The sequence below is a fragment of the Cardiocondyla obscurior genome, linkage group LG20, assembly GCF_019399895.1.
Source record: "Cardiocondyla obscurior isolate alpha-2009 linkage group LG20, Cobs3.1, whole genome shotgun sequence".
In the NCBI taxonomy this organism is placed as follows: domain Eukaryota; kingdom Metazoa; phylum Arthropoda; class Insecta; order Hymenoptera; family Formicidae; genus Cardiocondyla; species Cardiocondyla obscurior.
Genome location: NC_091883.1, coordinates 2,313,272 through 2,339,158, shown reverse-complemented (window position 1 = coordinate 2,339,158; position 25,887 = coordinate 2,313,272). Strand labels below are relative to the sequence as shown.

At 42.5% G+C, this 25,887-nt stretch overlaps 1 protein-coding gene across 20 annotated transcripts in view; it reads right to left on the bottom strand.

Annotated features, from left to right (window-relative positions):
• Positions 1-25,887, bottom strand: part of LOC139110408 (CUGBP Elav-like family member 2) — a 396,946-nt gene that overhangs the window by 101,412 nt on the left and 269,647 nt on the right. For all 20 annotated transcript variants that reach the window (XM_070670188.1, XM_070670186.1, XM_070670182.1 and 17 more), the window contains one exon: positions 19,675-19,844. In XM_070670188.1, coding sequence (XP_070526289.1) covers positions 19,675-19,844 — 170 coding nt within the window. The remainder of the gene's footprint in view (positions 1-19,674; positions 19,845-25,887) is intronic.

Here is a 25,887-nt window from a genome sequence, read left to right as displayed (position 1 = left end):
AAAAAAGTTATAAAATTACCACCGCTATTTTTTTCATACAAATATAACTTCGTAATTAATATCTCAAATTATTTTTTCGTCCACAAATATGTTTTGCATAAAAAGAAAAAATAATAATAAATATTTTAATCAAGAAGAAGTTGCAAATTTTACTCGCCATTCTCTCTTTTTTTTTCCCCCACAAAAATAGATACAAAAGATATAAAAAAAGATTGCCTCAATAAATAAAATATAAATAAAAAGATTTAAAAATACATTCGTGTGGCGTTAAGCTATTATCTTCAACATTGCGCGGCGTCTTGAAAAGAATTGCGTTTCCCGTAAAAAAAAAATTGAAGTGCTAAAACTAGGGCCGTTGAGTTTTTTCTCTTCTCGCGATAATCGTTTGTCCCAGATAGATAAACATCCCGCGCGGAGGTGCGAAATCGGCGCTTTGGAAACGCGCCCCGTGCCGCGACGCGACACCGGTACTCGTATTTACGAGATATTCGCCGGGTAATATCGGACCTTGCGAACTCGCGTGGCGGTACACGTGTGCGAGGTAAGCTCGAGAAAGGCGAGCCGCCCCCGGCAGCGCGCGCTCCAGCTCCAGCTCCGGTTCCGACTGCAGTCAGTAAGCCAGTTAGGCGGGGTATTTAGGAGGGAATTTGGCGGTCCTGAAGTTGTACATTATACTCCATCCACCGGGGAGGAAGGGAGAGAGAAGAGTCTGCAGCCGGTGTTACGCAGGCCGGCTGCGGACCCAAAATCCACCATCTCCCCGGGGCTGGAATTTGTGGCTCGGTAAATTTAATAAGTCGACGAGCAACACTCTCTCTCGCGATTCCCACGACACCCGCCTCTGTGCTCGTAGCCGCGCTATTTTCGTCCCTAGTCGCGATTTCTTTAAACGGGCTACGCACGGGATTTGTTTCTCGACGAATTATATTTTCAATCGCGGAATCTTTTCCTGAATCAGCTGCGAATGCTATGGAGGGTGGAGGAAGGAGAATAAGACTCCCTCGATTTGATTTTAAACAACTTAGAGTTCCGCTTCAGGGAAGTGCCGAGTCGTTTCCGCGATCTTCCACCGTCGAGTTTCGCTACAAAGAGCGTTAAAGTAACATAGTTCGAGATTCCGTTCGTATATCACGGGAGAGTTTGAAATCACTCGCCTGGTATTCGCAGCTCGATGATGTAGTCGGAGATACAATCTCGAAGCAGGGGGAGGCTGCGGAGTCGACCGTCTTGTTTGCCTCGTCTTCAACGATACGTGAATGGCAGACAATGGCTTTTCGATGATGAAACGAGAAGCGAAACTTGGACGTTCATTGTTTAGCCGACTGATTCGGGATGGCTTTATATCGACGAAGCAACGTGGAAGCGCATCTACGCGACAGATCGAATATTAAGATCGTTGTTGACCGATTCGTATTACCGTACAACAGGCGCCCATATTACTCAATCACAACAATGAACATCATGCTTAGAGTCGCGTACCATTGAAAGCTGATACCGCGAGAACGCAAACCTTCTTATCTCCGGACAAATAACTACGTGTAAAATAAATAACTCGAACGCTGCCGCTTCGTACGCACGTTCTTCGATTTTTATCAAACTCTTATAAATAACTCTAACAAAAAAAAAAAAAAAAAAATTAAACAAAATTTTCTTCTCCAAATTTACACAAACATCTTTTCCCAATATACCTCGCAGCAGAGCGATAAAATAAAAGCCAATAACATTTACTATTTTGAACGCGCGAGCTTATAAAGAACTTTAGCAGATTAAACGAGCGGGATATAAAATGGAAAAAGAATTTCTCCTATTGCGCTGAAATACCAGGTAAGATTAGATCGTTTCAATTAAAGGTTCTCCGCGTGGGATGGAGGGGTAAGAGGGGGAGGGAGGGGTTGAGGAGGAGAGGGAGAGAAAAGAGAAATCCGCCGTCTCCATTTTCGCCGAGTGAAATGGACCTCTCTCTACCTCGTGCTTTCCTTTACATATTTCACGGTACAACTCATTCGGACACTGACGGAATAAAAGCGCCGCGCCGGCGCGAGGGTTGGTTACGAGCGGTCAAACGTTTGCAGTACCGACAGGGAGGGTGGCTACGAAGCCGAATACCGGAGCGCGCCATTCTACAAAGTAAACACGATGAAACCAGCCAAGGTTTATCCTCCTCTGAATGCAACAAGCTATTTCTACTCGTCCGACCCTTCCTTTCCCCTCCCTCCCCTCCACCCTCCCCCATTCGCCTGAGCTGCTCTCCGCCGCGCTCCTTCTGCGCAATTCGTGACAGTGCAGCGGCGATAGTTTCCGGTACACTTGCTCGCTCCCAACAAAAGAGCTGTAAACGAGTTAGTAGTTAGCTGACCATGGGTCTAAAATAAAAGGGAGCGAGGGAGTGGAAGTCATTAAAAAAAAATAAAAATAATAGTACGTTTCTAAGATTTAATTCCTTCGCGTGATTAATAACTGCTAGGCATAATTCGCAATTAGGTTTACCGAGCGTTTCGATGTCCGTTCTCCTCTCAATAAATTCTGACAGCTGGCATACAGCAATTTGCACGTAATAAGTAGAAAGAGGTAGTAGTGCCAGAATAAAAAAAAAAAAAAAATAGCGTCGTGAAAAATGAAAGACATTACGGTATGTATATTTCCAAGGATGAAACAAGCGGCTACCATTTCGCGCTTATTGCTACGCATCTCTTGCTCGCGTATGCATGGAATTTTTCAATGGGTGCTCCGCGAACTGCTATCGGTGAACATCGAGAACAAACTATCAGTTATATCGCCAAAGTTATTCCCTACGCCAGAGATTTATTTTTCTTATTAGCCACATCGCGTTTCCGTGCTAACTACGATATGACTAATTATTACGTAATGAATTTTCTTTCTCTTTTTTCTAATTAAGACAATCACAGATTTTTAACGGCGCGTTACTGTAATTTGATACGATTTATCGTAAATCGCAGCATGCTATTATGACACGCGTATTTTCATTCTCCCACGAACCAATTACGATTTCGCCATCCAGCCATATCATTCGCTGAAACTGCAGTGACAATTATTCGCGATCTACATTGCTGATCGGACCTGACTAACGTAACGTTGCGTAACGATCAGATGCGTTGAACGACGGTAATGTAACGATACGGGACGATAAATCATTTTGCGCTATGACAATAATTTTTGCTCCATACCCGAGGCAATTGCCAATCGCGTGTATAATCGTATCAGTTGCATTTATTATACTAAACCATTCGCATAATATGCGAAACAATTTGTAAATGCAAATAAACTAATTTATTAAATAAATTTAAAATAATTAATATCACAGAAGAAAAACAACTATTTAATTTACTAAAAAAAAAAAAATGCATTTTAAATGTCATTCAAATCTAACGAAGTTATCTCGATATAACAATGAATAGAAATACGTTTAATTATTAAATAATAATAATTCTAATAACGCTGAGATATAATGTAAAAATACGGCTTTTGAATTACTAAAGCCGCCATAAATTTCCACGTTTCGCCGAAGCTTTGCAGAGCATAATTGATTTATATCGTGATTTATGAAACAATCCGTATATGAGGGATCGAACCGGACCTTTTCAAGTGAAAATAAATTGCTCTTAAGCAGAGTCCAGTAAATAAACACGCGTACCATTTAACGCATATCTCCAGTACCCATAAGTGCTATTAACTTCAACCATTCGTTTGACAAAAGGACGCAAAAGCTGAATGACACGAAAGAGAATAACGGGTGCAAAAAATCCTTTTGTTGGAATCAACAAACAGTTTTGGAAAATTAATTCACTTTTTATTTTTAACAATTCAATAAAATTGAAATCTTTACGTAGATTTTTTTTTTCTTCTTTAATGTTATGATACGACTTAAAATTTTCTCTCGCAAAAATTCATGCTAAATGAGCGTTTATAATATTCAGACGTTCCCTCGGTCGATTTCGTAAATTACTTTCTTCCAGTTATTCCCCAATTTTTCCGAAGGCCGCGAATTTTTCGCTGATTAAGATATCGGTAAAATCTTTACCAAGTCTCGAAATTGAAAACTAAACGGGAAAAGGCATCACTCGAGAAATAACGAGTGACTTCGTGACTTTTTAAAGTATCATCTTGAAGTAATAGATGAGAAGATCCTCGTCTGAATTTATAGTCGCGCTCGCGAAGTTCAAAGTTCTCGCGAAGGGATTTTCTCGGATCATAAGTTTTTGAAATATGCGTGTAATAGAAAAACGCGATTGAGGATCTTTACGAGAGCCGGCAGTCCGACGGACGAGCTGGCGGCAGACTTTTAATCCCATCTTGTTTCTACGCGAAATTCTGCCGTGGAAGTTCCTCGAAAGATGTCATAAATGAACATATGTGACAGTACCAAGTAGATCTACATCGCCCCCGTGCTTCCTATATAACTTTTATACAAGTATATTAAAACCTTATTGTAAAATAATATAAATCATATCAAAAGAGAGATTAAAAGAGAGAGAGAGGAAAAAAAAACGAGAACTAGAATGGCAATGATAACTGCAAATAATCTTACAAATAATTAATATCGCGTTAAAATTACGAGCTGCATACTTTTCGAAGTAACATAAACGGTTTCTGGAATACACAGTTTCGCATTAAAATCCCTTAAGAAAACTTTCACTTCAAAGTGCTGTAAAATAACAGCGCTACGTTTACCTTCTTCAAATTTAATTTGCTGATACAAAATGCAGTACAAATATAATTGTTATTTTACTCCAACATCAAGCATGTTTGTAATTCGATTAAAAATATAACTAAAGAATCTCGCGTCGTTCTGTAATCACCGAAAATTTCGCTATCGGAAAAAAAAAGAATAATTTAAATAAATAAATTTCAATAATTATAGAGATCAGCTGCCATGAAAATGCATCTTACAAAGTACGCCGATCACGATAAAAAAATAATAATAATAAAAAAAAAGAAAAGAAAAGAAAAACTGCAGGCTGATTCTTGAGCGCCACCCGCATCTCTCGAAGCCACTTCCGTGTCGACTGCCGACTCACGTATTCGGTTCCTCTTATCGCAAGTGCGGCCGCCGCATACAACCTCTCACGCTTCGATGCGCGATAAAACCGTGCCGCGCGCCGTCTCGACGCGGTAAAGGCCGCCCGATTTCACGTGCCGTTTAGCGCGCTTTAATTCCATTAAAAGGACATAACGGCAGAGATCGCGCATAATTTCACGAGCCCAGCCGGAGGGGGCGAAAGGAGATCGAAAAAGGGAGGGGGACAAGCGTGGGGTTATCGTGCCTCCAGTTCTCACTGTTGCCGGATGCGAATTCATAGGAATGACTAACGGATAATGGACCTTCTCCGTTCCCCGGAAGTTTTTAACGCGTCCGAGAAAAGGAATTTAAATAATGCCCGTTCCTTCAGCACTCCGGTATCGCGTTTTGTTTTACGAGCGGAAAGGCGAGATATCGCGTCGCGCGAATCCACGGACGCGCCTTCCACCTCGGAGTTAAGACATCACGAGATAAGACTTAACGCGAGATGTTATTACAAGCGACTCGAGCGATTCGCTCGTCTGTTCTGCCGCTTGTTTACTACTTCCATAGCGCAAAGCGTTCCACCGTGCACTTAAACGTAACGTCAGCTTGCAATTACCGAAATACTATTCAATTACCGTACCTGTTTAATAAATTATAAATTAATGACGAAAGATATTTTAACGTTTAACGGACTATTTTCTACGATTTTGCAATCGCTACTTCCGCCAGGTTTCCTAACTTTGTTATTGAAAATAAAAAGAAGTGACGGGCGCGAGTTTGAAAAAGAATTATGCGGGCGCATTCTCTTCTTTAGAGCCAGCCACCGGGTTACGTTGCGTGCAAAGGCGACGCGGACGACAGTAGTGACAATCGGGGTAACATTTTAGAAGCACGTGAGGGGCTTTAACGAGCCGGCAGTTGACCTGTCTGGGGGCATAAAGACACGTGGTTCGCGAACAAATTACAGCGCGGTATAAACCGCGCGCGCGCGCGGTTAAAACTTCCCGGGAACTTCTCGTCACGGCGTACGTGACAAATCTGATGTCACTTCGCGTAAGTGCGTGCAACGTGCTCGAGTCCGTGTCGCGAGGGTTGCCGACAGCGAGATCCGGAAACATTTGCGGCAATCAGGGTGGGGGTTAATGAGTAGCCAGGCCGCGTAATGTTGGAGCACGAGATGGACCCGCGAAAGGGAAAACGAGGAAAAAGCGTGTATCTCCAAGCTGCGATTTAGGGAGAAATTAAAAAAAAAAAAAAATTTCTTCAAACAGTTTAGACCAGCGAAACCCCTTAGAATTAAGTAAAAAATATTATCCGAGCTAATTTATACAACATACTTTAAAGAGCTTAACGTAGACGTGTTCTTATCCCTCAATCCCGCCCGGTAATTAATATTTGTACGTCCGGTGAGGCGCCGCAATAAAAATGGATTCGTAGAGGCTCGTTACTTGCACGTGCGACCCGTGAGCGGCTCACCGATTGTGATTTATCGTGCGGGGGGTAGGAATCGAGTGACGGGTCTGACATTGCGCGCCACGGTGCAGCCGGTGGCGCGGAAGTGGATAATTCGACCGCATTTTGCGGTGACTAAGGGATGGTTAACGATTACGATGGGAGGACGTGTAGCCAGGGAGTCGGGCGGTTACGTGTAGAACGAGACGCCCGGCGCCCCGAGTAACGATAGCTCGCGTTAACGACCGCCGAGAGCTTGCAGCTTGCAACCGGACGGCAGAGGGTAGCTACGCGCGGGACGACGCGAGAGAGACGAGACGAGACGAGACGAGACGGGACTGCTAGTAGGCCGACAGCCCTAATTGCCGGCCAGGGATTTACAGGGGATAGGTGCCAGGAATATAAATATCCTCGCAGGGTAGCTCTCGCCGGCAGGAATTTCCACGGCCAGCCCCGGTCGCGGCCGTCTCGCCTTTCGCCCTCTCTTGCCGGCCACCGTTCTTCTTCGTCAAGCTTCGTAATCCCATCGGGGATTTTCTAACGTACCGTGAATTCCTGCGGCGCGTCCTGCCCCGGCGGCCGCGACCGTTCGCGACACGAGTCCAAACCGCGAAATTAAAAGAATCCGTCTTTGTCGAGCGTGCCGATTTAACCCCCGCACCGGCGAGGCGTACTTAAGCGCGACGCATTAATCGGGTAAACCTGTTCGATGTAGCAGCGCGTTCAAGAGCTCAGCAGCTATTCTAATAGAGAACGTATAAAAAAATAGAATTTTTCTTTAATTAAAATTATTCCCATAGTACGATAGGAAAATGTTTTATAGCATTCAACATTTCGCGTAGATTAAAATAAATAGAGAAAAATTAATTAGAGACGTGTAAAGGTACGCAATTCCGTTCGCGTAATCACAAAGCAAGCAATGAATTCTGATTAGGTTTCGGTTTACTGCGGCTTTGACGTCCCGTTTATCGCGCATGTGGCACGGGAAATAAATATCGGTGTCGTGCGATAAATTCCGAAAGCGCGTACTTTTATGTCGCGCAATTGTTTCGAATCGCGTCTGGACAAAAACATCTCGTGGCACGTTTAAACATGCCGTGTAGGGTTTTATGCATCCACCGCGCGTCGGTCGCGTCGGTGTGCGGGGGATGTAATTTCTGTGGGACACGAGCGCATTAAGCGCCGTTGAGAATAATCTACGGCACGCAATCACCAACGGGCCAATGAAAGCTACCGGCGGATCTAGGACTCGTCGTTATTTCGCACGGGTGATGAGGTCCCATCCCTTTCTTTGTTTTCTTTCTTTCTTTTTTTTTTTTTTCAACGAGTAATTAATTATTCAGTTGAAAGTAATTACTTGTTAAATACACTTCTAACGCGTAAGAAACGAGAAAATACTGTCGCCCGGTTCTCTCGGCATACGCACGTTCAACAAATATATTTACTTAAAATGCATTTCGTCTTCTTTATTTTAATTTTTTTTTTTTTTTCCTAATTATTACGAGAAAAATTCAAACTAATCAGCACTGCCGTTATTCGCGAGGGTCACTGTTCGTTGTACCTTCGAACAATTTACATTTACAGCTTCGTATTTTTGAATAATTTTTCCGCCACTTCCGTTTATATTAACTCACACCAGCCTAGTCGTTTAGGTGACGTATGATGTTTGTTTTATAAACACGCCACCGCCGGGTTATATGATCGGGCGATGTATTTATGTTCTATGAAGCTGACGTTTAAAATGGCCTCTTACGACGTTAGAAATGGGCGAATAGCTGCACGGCGCGATGCACACGTGAGAGTGTAAGGCAGGAAAATATCTCGTGTCGAGGGACGAGTTTTACGCGCGCACACCTCGTATATCGGTCACATTAATGTCATATAATTTTACGGTCCACGTACAGTTCCGGTGCCACACCAATCGCGCAGCACTTTGATAAAAACTGGGACGTGCGGCCTGGAACAGAAGGGAGCGCGCGCGAGCTCGGGACGAATACTTTGACAAAAAGCCGAGCGGATTGACGGCGAAAGAATAGAATTTGAGGGGGTTGAATAATTCTATCGCGATTCAATAGTTTTTCGAGCACGCGGAAGGGCAACACTTAGATCGAAAGTTTTTATCCCATGTCGACGATGTTACCCGCAACCGATTTAGATATTTTAATATTAAAAAAAAAAAAAAAAAAGAGAAGAAGAAAAAACGTCTACTGTTTCGTCAATCGTACACGCTGTTTTTCTGATAATTAGCATGTTAATTTTTTTTCTCTCCTCGTGGAAAATTAAATTTTATCGTCGTAACCCTCGCGGATCCGCAAAACGACGACGGGTTCTTATACGAGTGCGTACTTAGGATTAATTCTGACGAATCAATACGCCGGGATTTTTATCGTTCGCGACGCTGGGTCGTTCTGAATTAATCGCCAAGTCCTCCGACTGGAGAACTTCGCTAATTGAAAATGTCGTTATATCGTAATCTCGTCTTACAACGACGAGCAAAGAATCATTTTACAGGATATTTCATTCGGGACGACGACGCCACGCGATAAGAGGCGAAAGATACGAATTAATTACTTCGATGTCCTCTCGAGCAACTGGAGGTTCAAATTCCCTCAGGACAGTAGTTTATCTTGATTACCTTTAGTCCTTTAGACCTTAGTCCGGGATTAAGAGGGATGATTGAGTAGTCCGCAAGGGCCACGTCTGGCCCTGGGCTTCTGCTGTTATATGAAAACACCCTGTCACAATGATTTGTTCTTATTGCACGAAGCGAGCGAGATTAAAAAGTGTACGAAACTTGCTTTTACTAACGTATCCGCGTCTTCCGATTTGCGTAACCGTCGGAGAGAGAGGATCGCCGATCCTCGGAAGCTTCCCGCGGCAATTTGCGGCTCACTCACAAGCACCGCCTTGTGCAGTTTTAATATTAGGCGCGAAAATAATTGACGACGACGAAAAAAGAAATTCGGGTAACGGCTGCGAAACGAATACATGTCGTAACAGATGCCCGCGATCTTACCGCGCCGATGTCCGTGTTAGCCCACCGGTCGTCCACGAACGCCGGCAAACTCAAACCTAAACTATCGACTTCCTGTCCGGTGACCAATCATCGAGTCCGCTTACAACCACGGGGCGAGGCGTCACGTTAAAGGACTTTCAAGGGACCTACTTTAGGATCCTTTAAAGGATTATCTTCGTCACGGTGTTCAAAGTCGTCTTCAAAAACCATTCAGCCGGTCGTTCAAGTCAACCGATATTTGATGAACGTATGTTCTAAAGCGCGGAACATAAAAAAAGAAAAAAAAAACCCCCCTCGCCGCGGATACGGTCAGGTTCTTGTCGCGCACGATGAATCGCTTTCTTTGAGAAAACCGTGCGTCGATTAATAACGATTTATCGCGATGAGCCATCTTACCGGGAATACGTTGAAATTATTAAAAGCCCTGCGCGCGCGCGCGTGTTGTCGAGTGCCATCGTGATTAATTATTTCTACGACACGAAGAAGTTTTGCTTAGACGCGCGATAATGGAAGCGACGGGGAGAGCTTTTGTTCGCCCGACAACGATAAAAAGGGTTAACCTTTGTGCATCGCAGATGTAAAAATGCATTTCTTGCGAACGCGTTTGCTCAAATATTGATAAACATAAACCAATCGGCTAAACTTTTCTATTCCGTTTCAATGAAATAATTAATTAGAAAAGAAGTTGTTTCCTGTTCGAGCTGGACTTCAGATCCTTCGATACTTTCTGTATAAATTTTATTTCAAACTTTATTACGCTCCAAATATTTTCCCCGAATTCGAAATAGTATTCGTATAAAAATATTATCGGATTAAAATATATTTAACTCAGATAAATTATTATTTCAATTAATCGTTAAATTTATATCATGTTGTCCTTTCATTTATAATTTTTTTTTTTTACAAATACAAATTTAGAAAATAAAAAATAATCGACTTGGTTTAAAGATTCAAACGGAAAATACGCGAAATTTGTCGAGCGGATTAAGCGCGAAATCATAAAGATTGGCACACAAGCTTGCACGGAGAATTTGATTTTAATCAAGATTGAACGAGCCACGAAAATTCGGTTTCACGGAGGCAACTAGCTTAATGTTTCGTATTATACTTCGGTGATGGATGCTACTCGTTAATTTTATAATTTCACCGGTGAATGGAGTGATAAGTGAGACAGAGTCAAATTCGCGTAAAAAAAAAAAAGAAAATACGAATAAAATTAAGTAGCTAAAAAGAATACGAGAAAGGGTGAGAAACGGTAGAGAGAGAAAAAAAAGAAGAAAAGATAAGTAAGACAGGGGTTACAAAGGGACGACTGAAAACCGGGAGGGAGGGAGAGAGATAAATAAGAAAATGAAAGGGTAGATTGGAAAAAGAGGAATATAGAAAGAAAAGAAAATGAGAGAGAAAAAAAAAGGAAGTCAAAGAAAGGACGGAATGCAGGTGAGAAAGCGGGAAGAGAAGATGAGTGAGAAAGGTGAGAAAGAGGTTGGCGGATGATTGGCTGCCCGAGCCACCCACGGTCGCGAAGTACTAATATCAGGGTGGGTGGGATATACTCTTACAAATTGTCTGCCGGCGCGTCGTAGGGGGTCGCGCGCAGAGGGGGATTTGTCTCCATTAAAGGGATTGAGGTTTTGTCGTACTCCACTTCCACACTCTCTTTCTTCTCTCTCTCTCTTTCTCTCTCGGCCTTTCTCGTCCGCCGACAACGCCCTACTTATATTTCGCGCCTGCTCTCCTCGCCGACGCTCCTTCCGTTCCTTTTTCTAGCGTTCTCTCGTGCCCTACCGCGCGTACGCTCCGCCGTTTCATTGAGGCAAGCGCCAGATTGGGACGACGAATCTTTCAGCAACAAGCTTCTTCGCGAGCCGCACATCCAGTTAGCATACGCGAGTACTTTGTTTTCACGCCTGTCGAAACGCGGTCTAGTCAAACGTGGCGAACACACTTTCCGCTGATTACCCCCGTTTGCTTTACGGCTTTTAGATTCCGTGGAATACGCGGAATGCTTCCGGTGCATCTTAAAATCAGGGGGATGCTGCAGGTTGTAATGTGACAGAGAAAAATAATTTTTTTAACGCGGCGTTGCGAAACTTATTGTTCGGCGAAAAGCGAATTTCATTCGTCAAGCAATCTTGCAAAAAAGATTGTGGAACGTTTTGTGTAAGAGGTCACGAGGGGGCACACTGCGCAGCCCGGGTTGTGTCGACTACGGTAAAAAGAGAAAGAAGACTTTGACTCGATATTATTTTATCGGATAGTTTTCGCTCGAGACCGACCGAGGAAAAGAATGGGGCACGTAAGAGCGGCTGATCGAGTTGATCTACTGTTTCCACTGTGGAATCGGGTCAACCCCGTTTTCGCGTGGGTATATTACCTTTTTCCTTATTCAGGCGATACCGTTGCCGTTCGCGAGGAAGCAGATCTTGTAAAAAGTATTGAGAGAATGATGTCGCGTTGCTTATACGAAATGGAATAAAGTTATCTGCCGCGGTGCACTTTTTCTTTCTTAGCACAGCATATTAAATTTATTAATATAAACAATTATTAAAATATAAATGTTCCGCGATTTATATTTTTAATTCAGCGCGATTGTTAGCGTACAATTTAAATTATCGAATCGACGAAACGCGACGACGAACACGCTGCGACAAAAAAAAAGAAAAAAAAAGAAAAAAAAAATACGTATATTTGCGTTGTGTCTTCGGCACGTTATCTCGACCAGGGAAAATGAGCGAAGCGCGCGCGATTCAGCGCTTTGTGGGTTGCGTTAGGTTTTGTCGGACGGATCGTTATCTATGCGTGTGGTGGTGTTTGTATTTATATCTGGCACATAGATAGGGCCATACTTGACCGGGTGAAAAACGTGTGATAAATCGACGCAATTTGTTACGCCGGTCTCCGTTACGAGTGCGGCCCCATAAATTCAGGCGGAGATCTTATTGCCTGGAAGATTCCGATGTACGTCATAATGGGAGATAATATTGGGATCCGTTCCAAACCATTGTATCCAATGGTGCTCTCTTTGTGGATTTGGAAAAGCATAGTGCGCGGCGTATAGTACAATCTTTATCGGAATATATTTGAATCCGTAAATAGGAAAATACGGCTCTTGAATTTTTACTAGGGAGAAATGCCGGATAAAGGACTCTATCTAAAAAGTAACAAAATACACCGTGATATACTTCTAATTATATTAAAACAACAAAATAAAAGTACCTAAAAATGTTCTCCGCACGGCGTGTATTTTTATACGATGTGCATAAATAAAATCTGCCTCTGGCGTCGAAATAGTTTCCTTTCTCTCGTAGAAGTCTAAATAATTTTATCAAGCCGGTAAGTTTAGTATCGTACAAAAGAAATAGAGAAAGTCTTAGAAAACGGATTACGAAGCGAGCTCGGGAATATCTCGCGCTGCGAATCTTCGCTGAATGTTATACAGTTTGACGGAATAATATAAAGTTGTAGACAAGCATTTATGCACGTCGATGCCCGACGTTTAAATGCCACGCGGACCGGATTGAAAATTCGCGTTTGCAAATGTTAAATGTATTTTAAACCCGGGTCTGAACCCCGCGTGACTTTTATACCGAATGTAACAGCTTTTTTAATTGAAAAACCTCGAGCGTAAACGTAAACCATCAACGAATGGCTGGCAGCGAACGTGACACGATTTTTCTTTTTTTTTTTTCGTCTGTTAAACACGCGTAATGGTCGGAAACTGTTGGGCGTCCTAACTACAACCGGATATCTCCAAGTCTCGAAGGTAGTCGACACCTGCCGCGGTTAGATAAGCTTCGTGCAAATTTACCCGACTTACTTTCGGAATCAGCCGAAATACGGTTACATTGCACTCCAGCTTGCACCGCTCGCTTTCTCTCTCCGCTATCCCGCCTGCCCTCGCAGAGGCGCTCAAATATTTGCGTAATCGATGGCAGTTTTGCCGCAGCGTAATGGCAAGAGAAGCGAGAAATTCTCGCGGTCCTGTATCCGAGAGAACAAAGAGACGCGAGGGGGGGGGGAGGGTGAGGGAGGGTAAGCGAGACGGCGGAAAGGAGACGAGCGGGAAAGCCAAGGGCGAAACGAAATTTGCGGCAGGAGAGCGGAAAAGAGAGAGGAGGGGAAGGGGGAGAAAAGTACGAACGCAAAGCAAGAAGAAACGAGACTTTCGACGAGAATTCGAGAAATTAAACTTCCCGACGCTCCTCGTAATCCTGGCCGCCAGCCAGAACTTTTACCGTTTACCGTTAGGCGTAAATTCCTGCGTACGACGAGCGAGACCGGAAAATAGTCGCAACACTCGATTATTTTCCGGCTCGAGGGCGCACCTCAAGAAACGTTGTCGGTTAACAATGTCGACGTTTATCAATGAAATTTCGAAACTGCACCCCGGTAGCGGCCGATGCCGTGAGTTCCACAAGATTACGGGGATCAGGAGCCGTTTAGTCGCAACTCCGATGAGACTTTAACTGGCTTTAGTCAAAGTCGCGTAATTCCCTACGACGAAAACGTAACGAGTTCGCGGCGGAGGGATTCCGTAGGGAAGAGCCGCCCCTCGTCGTAGGGGGAGAGAGAGAGGGGTGACTCGAAAAGTAAAAGTCCCAAATCCCGTACGCAACTTTAAATTAAAGCAGTTCGTTTCGCCCGCCTTCCGTGTTTTTATCATCCCACTAGTTGGCATTTTTGTGATCCGTAGAAAAGAAACGAAGAGGGAGAGAACGAAGAGGCATTGCGTGTAACAACTTCCACCTTTTTTTTTTTTCCTCTTCTTCCCCTTGCAGGGTAAGCTGCTAAAATAAAATGAGATTTTCTCGAATCCCAGTACAGGGATTTAAAACAAAGTCAGTCCTCCAACTTTTTGTTAAATGTTTGTTAAAAACCGGTCAATTATAATTTTTATTAAATGATATTAAATAAAAGAATATTTCGAGATATCTTAAACAAAACGGCGAACTGTGAATGGCGACAAATAAATTTTCTAATGAAAGATAAAGACACGCTGAATGTAAGATTAATTAATTAGGAAGTAATCGACTCTAAAAAATTTATTTAAATACCACAAATTACGCGTTTAGATCGAAATCATACCTTGAAGCAAATTAACGTCTTTAGCGTCTTTTAAGTATAACAAAAAAAGTAATAATAATAATAACGAGGGAATTCTGAAGATGCAAAGCACGTCGCGGAGATTAATTCGCGCGAGATTTACCAGCCGGTCTTTGTATTTACACGCACTTGCAGCGCGAATGGAATCCCGAGTGGGATCCAACTCGAGGGACGAACAAAGGGCAGAAGGCGTCATTAAGACTGAGTGATCGACGAGCGGGCGTCGGAAATACTAAGCAAGTGCCGTTTGCCGACTGGAAGCACGTGCCAGTTCTTGGCGCGGGAGCAGTTTGCCAATTAATTAGAGCTGTTTCCGGTGGTGTCATCAGTAGGTATCGTCGATCCGCCACCGCAATTAATTTCGGCACCGCGAACTCGCGAGGAGAGATGGAGAACGACGTAACGAGAAATAAGTCCCACATTAATACAGTGTTAGATATTTATTTTTTTTTTTTTTATCCCGCGCTAAGTGAAATTGAATCGTAGGTTGCTGATCAAGACGATTCTATTTAAAAATAATTTCCTGTCATATTTTTGCAAAATTTGTTTAACTACTTGTACAAAAGTTAATTTAAATACTCGCTCAGTATTATCTTTGAAACACGAAGGGTAATTAATTTCCTCTGAGGCAAGTGTATTTCGCGTTCAATACATTGTTCTTTGATACTTTGAGAAAAATGATACGGTATCCTCGCGCTTTGAAATCCCTGTGCAATTATCTAAAGCTTTTTGACTCGCAACATATATATATATATATATATATAAAATATATATATATATATATATATATATATTATATATATATATATTTTATATATATATATTATATATATGTACGGCACGCTCAGTTATCAGCTCGGCGGTGCCGTTATGGGACTTGAAAAATTTATCTGTCTTCGAAAAGTCCGTTACTCTCCTGGCGAAAAGAACCAACAACTACCTCGAATCCGGCCCGCTCCGTGTCGGAACACGGGCACACTCAGAAGCAGCTTTGCGATACTTCCGCGCCGGAGTTTCGTTTAAAGTTTCTCGCGTAATCCTGAAGTGCACGACGGCGCGCACAGCGACTCCGACGTTCTTCACGATTTCGGTAGCCTTTGGAAAAGTTCGAAGACAAAGAGACACGAGAAAATAACCATTAGGCGGAAAATAAAGGATTTATGGCGATATTGTTCGAAAGAAGATAATGCAGAATGAACTAAAGGAATTTTGCTCGGTAAAAATTCAATGCCTAGCTCTCAAAATTACGGCCGCCTCTGTGTTTCTATTGTCTCTATCATTATGTATTCTAAAAAAAAAGGAATTTTTTTTCCTTTTTTTTTCTTTTGAAATAATTTCTTTCCGCACGAGAACAGAAACATGATTCGAATATTCGAAATCGTGGAAATGCAATTTTAAGAAGATAGGTATTGATTTTCTCGAGCAATTTCTGAATGCTCCACGCAACTTGCAGGTAGTAAAATCGATCTTTATAGAAGCTCTTAAAGATAGTAACGTTGACAAAGTTCGGCTTTCTTCGGCGCGAAAGAGCAAGATGACGCGAGCATGGCGTGACTTAAGGACGATTAATAGGACCGCGTGATTAATAGCAGAGCGCACTTCCGCGCGAAGCGGGGCCGGCGGTAGGGGTGATTCGCGTTTCCGTTTAAGACAAACAAATTTCAAGAGCGATTCGCGTACCTCTGGCTGTGCCTCGGAAGGTTTTCCGAAGCGAGGATGCAAGAGACAAACGCGCCGCTCGCGCAACGATACATCCCGCGTAGTAACGAGAAGCTTGTCGAAGAGAAACTCGCAATCGACGCAGGGCAACATCGTCCCGACGCGAGAGAGAGCCTCTGTTAATTTAACTAAAACATTTCCCGACGTCTTTTCGCCGGGCGGAACAACGGTGTTTCCGGGAAATTCGCGGAAAATCGTGCCCCGGGAGACGGCGGTTCGTCCCCCTTCCTCTCCCCTACCCTTCGCCCCTCCCCCTCCCGTCCATCCATCCGCGTTTGCAGAGAATCCTATTGTCGTCCTTATCGTTCCCATATCGTGTCTCACAAAGTAACGGAGTATCGAATTCCGCTACTTTGCGACAAGAAGCAGCGCAGTCGGACACTTTCGGGATTCCGATATATTGGCTACGATGGCAATCTCGAAGGTCTTCATTGCGAACACGGTTCCGCACTTGTTTTAATCGGGCATAAAAGGAAGTCCCGGCCCGCGAGTACGCTGTCTCCTATCGATTCGGCAAATTGAACATTCCACGGATTGCTCACCCCACCGGCCGGTATTGATTTCGAACCGAATGACTTCGCCGTTTAATCTGTTTCGCATAAATCTCGTATTTCGCGAACGGGCCGCGCCCGAATTAATATGATAATACCCGAATTAATTATGTTAATGTCCGGTGAAGTTACTTTGTGATGGGATTAGCCCGCCTTAATATGCATATTGCAATGGAAGTCTCTTAATCATTGATTTCGTCACAGGACCGTAAATCAGAAATCCCGCGGAGTAATTTAAAAAAGTAAAATTGTTAAATATATATTTGTCCACGGCTAATTGAATAATCAAAGAGGACGGTCAACAAAAACAGATATTAAATATTAATGGCACTGACATGCTGTAATTACACATCTAAAAGTTTCAACGTAATTTGATTAATTATAAATAGAATTTTCAAGAGTATTCTTTTTATATTTAATTTCAAACATTTTGCCGAAGTAACAGAATATATCATGCGAAGATCGGCTTTATTGGAAGCTTCTAAAATTAAATGAAAAAAAAACGGATTAAAGCATTTTTTATAATTACCAGCGAAATGGCCGAAGTAATTCTTTTTTCTTCCTTTTTTTTTTTACGTTATGCAACATTACGACTGTTCCAGTGAATAATTTGAATTTTAAATCTATTCCAGTGTAAATCAAATATGTTTCTAGAGGTACTTTTTGTTAATTTTTAGGAAAGCTTATGTCCGACTCCTCGCGGCTTAATTAATATAGAATTTGTGGAAATTTTAGTGTTTTATTTCCACCGACGAGATAAAACGCCTCGATGCACCGTGGAATTTACTTTCCGACTCGCTGTTTGACCAACGACAGACGAGCTCGTTCATCTCATGTCGAGTATATTATTCTGGTATGCATTTTGCTTAAGTAGTATAAATTATACCGATTACGTATGCGCACGTGTGTACTCAACGCTTAAAAATGAGACTCAAAAGTACACGATGCGATTAATAAATTAATAATCAATTTATTTTAACGTATTATTATCTCGACTTTAATTCAACGGCGAAGACGACGAGGAGGTTGCCCTGATATGACATTTCCCACCAAAAGTTAATTGGAAAACAGTAATTAGCTCGTTTTATTGTAAAATTGAAACTGCACGTTGACAGAGATTTCGAATCTAAAATGCGGTGCATTAAACAAACGGCCCGCGAGCGGGACATTAATTCACCATTACGTCATGGTAATCAAGTTAAATTTTCACAATGGGGAACGAATTTCATCCCAGTTGTACTGCCTGCCGCCATCAATTTTGCAGGTGCGCATGACGTTTACAATTCGCCCACATTAATTATTCCGGAAGTTCTCAGAATCCTAACATTTCGCGCCTTCCGACTCGGATAGTGCATCGCGTACATTTTATATATAGATCTACTTATCCGCGAAAGATTTCGGAAGCCTGCCCTTAAGAAAACTCGTTTAAATTACCGGGAACTACGAAGCAAAGTGCGTACCGATTATATTTATTTTATCTCTAAAATAATTTCTCTGCAAATTACGAAAATTTAATAAAATTTAATGTTACTCGGTGTTACCGCGGTATTGTTTTCGTTGTTGTTCCGGCCATTATTATAAAAAGCTCTAAGCAATTTTATAATTGTGTTCAGCGATATCTGAACGAAGTTCGGTCGCGGTTGTAATTGATATTCCTAACATGCACACTGGGCAATCGTGCTGTTGCACAATGCCCTGACTCTCACATCGGCCGCAAATTTGAAGTCATCTGTACAACGAAAGTAATTGCGCAAACTTTCGCCGGTGTGGACGACGTTTAGCGGGCATTAAGGCTCGTTATTAGCGAGCACGTGCATATTTCAGTGACAGCCGCGTTACAAGCGCGCCTGTATTCGGACGTGGGGAGACATAAGGGAGTCTCGTGGGGTTGCTCTTTTGCTCTCCGATCGATACGCCAACGAAGGTTTACCTACAACGGCTATTTCTAACCCGTGCACGAATTGTTGCACGTTCTTGTATTTTTAATTTATTTATCCGATGCCTTATCAATTACATTTTAAAAAATCTTAATAAAAAAAATTGTCTTCTCAATATTATTTCATTCCGTAAAATGATATAACGTGCTACAAGTCATTTAAAAATTATTAAACTCATAACATCAAATATATTATTTGCTACAAATTATCGCATTTTCCATTTAGATAATTTGCAGTGACACTTGATTAAGATGAAATATTTAAACCGTGTAGGATTATTTAATTACACTGTACTCGTTTAGCAAATAGGTTAAAATTGTGAGAGATAGAGAGAGAGAAATAAAAAAAGAAGTTAAATTGTTCGGAATAATACCTAATATCGACACTGACACGCTCCATTACGAGACTATATCAATAGTAGCGCAACAACATCAATTACATTGAAAATTCGATTACATCGAAAATGTTGAAGGTTCAGCTTAATGGAAAATATGATTTTCGGCGAATGAACCCCTATTTAGCGAATTCAATGGCATAATTCAACTTGAAGAACAGTTTTCAAAAATCAGATGAGCCGGAATTCCGATTATTTGGGTAATCGAGTTGCATCACACGCATAATTCGTCTGCCATGTATCTTTCTGGTGGCAGATTTCTCGTCATTTTATCAGAATTATCATGTCGCGTCGTAATTAACTGCTAGAAGCGCGAGAAAAATAATACGCTATCGTTTTTATGCCATTTAGCGGAACTGTATTCGATTGCCGAGCGACTCTTGCGATATCAAACGTATTCGGAATTAATTCTAATTACGACCGAGTCTCAACGGTCAATTAAAAAAAAAAAAAAAAAAATAGATTGCGTCACTTACCCCTATGACTGCCGGTGATCTTGTCCCGCAGAATATTTATCTGATGCACTCGGCCGTATTCCTCGAACATCGTCCTCAGATCATTTTCATCCATGTCGTGAGGTACCTGCCCCACAAACATTTTTATGTTGTCCGGATCTGGCTGCTCCACGCTGTTGTTGTTCATTATGCTGTAATGTAGAAAGAAAGATTACGTCACACGTGTACGTTAAATACGTTAATCCTATCTATAAAAAATTGGTGCTACGTCTAAATTGATAAATGATAAATTTTATTGATGCCGTTTATTAAATTATATAATTATATAATAATTTAAATACTAACATGTCTATATTAATATGTGGAATTCTACAACTCCGCTGAAGCTCATGCAGATTGGTAAATCGCATCATTTTTAATTTTTTTCGTAGTTTGTAATTGGGGTCTCTTTAAAAAATAGCGTGCGCGAAAAATGTAGATTAAAAATTCGAGTGGAAATTAATGCAGGACAATTACGTACGGAGTCTCCGGCAACTTCGCCGGTCAAGTTACACGTTATAAGCTGACATTCTCTAATATTCAGAGATTACGTATGTTTGAGCAATAATATTTGTATAAAATCGACGAACAAAATGGTTTTCGCGTACGGGATTTATTCGGCCCCGACTATCCCGCGATCCCGAAACCAATCGACTATTTTGATTGGACACGTTGCAAAGCGCGAAATATTCTCACGGGCATCGCGCTCGTTAAACGAGCGATTAAAATATTAAGCACTTTATCTGCGCAAAGTGAAGCGGAGGATGATTTTATTGCGGCGACATGTATATGGCCGCGAATGGCCGCAAAGTGAGTTAGAAGTTATCATATCGCGAATGGAAAAATATTGGGAGCGAATATTTGGTAGCGTGTTCCCTATGAATATGATTTATTTTATATACAGGCCGCCGCCCGTCGTTATTGAATGCCGTTTCAGCTTCGGGGCTGACAAATTTCGGACCGATTTGCCGTTAGAGAAAATCTCGTCGAAATCCATCATCGCCGGGCAAGTTTTCAACTTTCCATTTTCAATACTTTCGATATGCACAAATGTCAAACGCAGTTTCTGCTAGCGTAACGGCGAGAAACTATATTTTCGACACACGACTGTCTATTACGCGTGAACTAAATCGCGTAACAGAAAAAAAAAAAAATAATAATAATAATAAAATAAAATAAAAATAAAAAAAAATAAAAAATAAATAAGTAAAATAATAATAATAAACGAATAAATAAATATAAGAACGATGTACGGATCTTATGCTTGACCTGCGGCTCTCGGCGAAATTTTTCGCAGGGAGATTTGCTCGCAGCTGAACGACCGGATTAATGCTGCATTCTGCGCGCAGCCCGGGCAGCTGTACGCGACGTATGTCGCCATGGGTATTTTAGTGCATACAGCTGCGAGCGCGTCGCTCACGTAAAAGACTACCGGCGTGTTTGGTTACCCCAGAGTACATATTTGACCGCGCGCGGGCTCGTCCGCTCTCGAAACTTACGCGCGGAGCTTTTCGCCAGCACCCAGTAATTTCACTCGGATTATGCGTGTTTGAGGCCGTATCCCACCAACGCGAAGGACTCGGCAGACGTCCTACGGTCGCGTCACGCGGATTTCCCGGGCGTCGATCCGTCTGACGTCGGAAAGGATCGCATCCCCCTCCCCGCCGCCAGTTTCAATTTTACACGTCGCAGGGATCCGCCAATATTTTCGCTACGGCCGATTGATCGAAGTCTAATACGCGAAATTGATTTTCCGCCCGGGTGTTTTTATTTCTCGACGCAAGATAGTTCGTCGCGCGCGATTTTGTTTTGCATTATTTGCGACTTTAACGCACTTCAGCAAGCTAAAATTATATGGCTGTCGGGGCTTATTGGCTGAGCAATTTTAGTTCGAAGTCGTAACTCTCGAACGTCAGGAGTATTTGAGGAAAAGCGCGGAAGACATTTAAGCTTTTTCGCATATGCGCGACACGCTTTACCGGCCGGTTAGTTGCGTGAAGTATGCTCGTTGCAGAATGCAACTCGGTTATATGAGCGGAAGGCATTACCATTTCGCTGCGAGCGTGGCAGTTTGTTACACTCGAAAATTGTTTGCATAAAGTTCGCCGATTGAAACGGTGACCTAATGAACCAGGGCGCTTTTCCCCCCTCTTTGCCATTTCCATTTCGCGATGTTAAGCGTTTTAAATCGTCGTCGTTGACGCATCGAAAGTTCCGGTCAACTACGTCAGTCTTTTCTTTTTTTTTTCTTTTTTTTCTGTTTGATTTTTTTATTTATACGTGCAACCTGAATAATCACACGTGACTGACTGGTATCACCGATCTACCTGCTCGCAGCGAAATTCCAGACGCATCGATCGCGCAGCCGGAAAGACGGGTCGGAGGAAAACACTCCGGCGTTTGCGGGATAAAACGGAGTTTACACAAAGCCGGCCTTCGTCCGAACGGCAAATAAGGAAATTTCGGAACGCTGTCCGGCGCGCGCGGCTCCGCAGGGAGAAGGGAAGCTTTTGCGATTCCGCCTGCCAGGATGCGCCACGGGCGGAGGGGGGGCTTAGGGAGAGAAAGAGGAGGTAAAAAAGAGAGTTCGGGAATTTCGCGAAACGATAAGAGAAAGTTAATATTAGTCGGCGCGGTTTAAAGCGATTTTCCGACCGAGCGGTCCGCTCTCTCATCCTCGGTCCATGGAGCGGCGGAGAGGATCCTGTAAAGAGTAAAGGAGGCTTCGCGCGGAGGGACGCCTACGGGAGGGAAACCCCTCTGGGGAACTGTACATCCCGTCGCCTCGTCCATTCCCCTTTTCGCGAACAAAGACAGGGAGCGGGTTAACTAATCAAAGAAGCGACTGCGTTAACTAAACGAGGTAGGTCCTGGCATGGCGAGCGGAGCGGCGATTGGCAATCGCTTCCTCGGGATTGGTCACGCGCCAGAGTCCGCGCGATGGCTCCTCGATTGGATTAATCGAGATTTATCGCGAAGTTCCGGAAGGGGAATGACTGTCCCGGTCGAAATACGAGAGCAACGGCGCTTCGCCGGCCCACCGGCGAAATCGAGACGCCCGGAATTAAAGTGACGTATAAAATAGCGCAATAAATGTGACGGGGCTGCATTAATGAGAACGGGAAAACAGCCGGTCAATTAAATTGCTGGTGGCCGATAAAACTGGCTTCGATATCATTCGGGAAAGTTGGTCGAAAAGTTGCCCGGTGTCGTCGCTATATAATTGTAAAGCGCGAAACTAATGACAATCTCTCGCGCGAGCGCGTTAGTAATTAAAATATACCCCGCTTCAAAATAGAAACAATAAATAATTGCTAATTTTCGTAATGATGCTAAATTTTCATTACGCGACGTAGCTAATTGTAGAACACAGGCGACACTTTCGTTATAACGACAAAGTCTAAATTAACGTATTTCGGTTTGTATTACACAAATTTTATAAATGCATTTTTTCTTTTTTTTTTCTTTTTTACTTTGACGAAATTATAGAAATACTTTTTAATAGCTCGAAAGTAATTTAGTAACGATAAATTCAATATGCAATAAATACTTTAGACGCCTCCGTTTTCAATTTATTAAAAATCTTAATACATAATTACGTTTAAAGTACAGATATATAAAATGATAAAAAACAAATTTGCCATGATTCGCTTGCTTTTTTAAACTAGTAAGTACTTGGCTTATTCCATCGCGAGTCGTTGAAAAAGCGAGATTCATTAAAATACATTTGACTTTTTACGGAAAAAGCGCACCGTTCTCGCCGCGTCGTTTTGTAAAATCACGTCGCACCGGACACTTCCGGTGATCCCTGGCGTGATTTGTGGATACCGCAAATTGACCCCGGCTACGAGCAAGGACCAACAACTCGTAATCCCGCATCGACGTTACTGTGACAGTAACGGCTGTTACGTATTTCCGGCATCCAGCGTTCGCTCAATTATCAGATCACCGCGCGGATTAGTGCCGGTGGGTGTACATACATCGCGATCGGTATCTTATCGGTAATGGAGAACGCCGCTCTCCTTGTCGGGAAGGTTGCGAGAAGGCGAACAGAAATGCCAGGATAGTAGAGGAAGATAAAGAGAAGGCAGAGGGAGATGATATCCTATCTCGCGAGAATGAAATCGGGAAGGAAGAGGAGACGGTTTCACCCCGATAAGTGAGTTACATCAAAGAAATGCGCTCACAATACCCTTTGCCGCTCTTCCTTTTCAGCTTGTCCTGCCCATTTTAGCCTTTGTGTATCAAAAATCCATGAACGTGCGATGTTTACGTCAACAACGTAAATCAATACTTCAAAAAAAGTATTTTATAATTAAATTTGTTGCAGAGATAACATATTAAAATTTAATAAACGCTTTTTTTATTCTTTTTTTTTTATTTCGATACTTTTGAGAAAGTTGTAATTTTTAATCGCTATCGATTTAAAAATTAATAATCAAAATAAGAATTAATTGAATAAGTCGCTGATTAATAATCGAATCAAAACGGAATTTATTTACGCGTTTGGACGTAATGTTGCTTTCAACAACGTGCCGTTTACCGCCTTTAGAGCGATGACCGATGACCGCGGAACGAACCATTAATCACGCGGGCGTAATTGACGCGTCGATGATTCGCCATTACAAACGAACGCCGAAGGCCCGAAATTAATGGTGGACACTTCACATTCAAAGTCAGCATTTTCCCCCGATTCGGACGGGAGGAGGCGAAAGTAAGAGATAGAGCTTAATATACTGTGGCCTGCGATAACGGGCGACAGTCGCGCGAAATATTACGTACGAACTCGGCCGAGAAGCGAAGCGATTCGAAGGATTATCTGTGGAGCTTGGTCCGCGATAGAAAAAGAAAATTGGCGGCGGTCGTTCCGCTGACCAAACCGCGCGTAACGCGTTACCGTAATCGATCCCGTTCCCATCTTCTCCTTTGTGCCCCGACGTGCAATTTAGCTCAAGTAATATACCGCCAGGACGTCTCTTTACACATCACTAATAGCACGAGAGGGAAACAAGCAAAGCACTCGACGTAATATAGCCGTCAACGTAAATGAATATCGAGTGCGGGGGTTCGTCATGGCAACGACCTCTCTTTTTTTTTCTCTCGATTAATTAATTGACTCGGTGCCGATCGAACGAAGAATATTTGATCGTCATCATTTTATCAATAGATGTACACGGGCAGCGCAAACATAATGCGTGTACGTCGATGCTATATAAGTATTATACGTATAATAAAATATACGCGATAACATGGGTGTATAAATAGTTCTTACGTAATTTAAAAAAAAAAAAAAATAACATATACATATTTTTTTTAGTAATTAATCAAAAGTAATTAAAAATTAATTTAAATTGTGTTTGTAAACGGTCAACAAATTGCGAGGGTGATTGCAATGTTTGTTGAATAATATTTTACAGAACCTAAATGTAATTCGCAAAAAAATAAATTCTGAACACGGTCGAATTTATAATAACGTCCTTAAAAACGAGACATAATTTTAATAGAATCCGCTATTGAATGCGCGATAAAGGTAGATTGGAGAGAGAGAAAGAGAGAGAGAGAATGGGCCGTTATTGGCACCCACTAAGGTGGCTTGAAAAATGGGGGAAAGACGAAAAGTTAAAGATACCTGGAGCGTCGCCCTTCGCCACTCGTTCAGGTAATGTATGTGGCGATTCCGCGAAGTTACCGGCCCCAGCGAACAATGGTCTCCGGGAGTCTCGCTCCACAGCTCTCGAGGCCCCGCTACTTTCGTAACTTCGCCGATATTTCAGAGGCCGTAGGGCTGAATTCTCCAATGGCGTTACACTACTACGGGGACGACCTTGCAACGCTATCTGGCTACGAACGGTTTAAATGTCCCGAAGATAAAGTGTATAGGAATCGTCTGAAGGAAGACGCATTGCGCCATTCCCACAGATGAGCCATCAGCATTGCGATCGTAAATCCGCCGGGCGTGTGCACCTTTCTCGGTCGCCGGTGTGGTTTTTAATTTTGAAATTGCTCGCTTAATCCGCAATCCGTAAAAAAAAAAAAAACATTGTTATTTCATTGTCACCGATATTGCAAAAATGTGTAATACCTTTGACACGTCCGGTCTGTAATTTATAAAGTCTGTAATAGAATTTCAACATTTTTGCACCGGGCTAGAACAAATACTTTTTTTTTTTTTCTCCCCCCGATGAGCCGTCACAC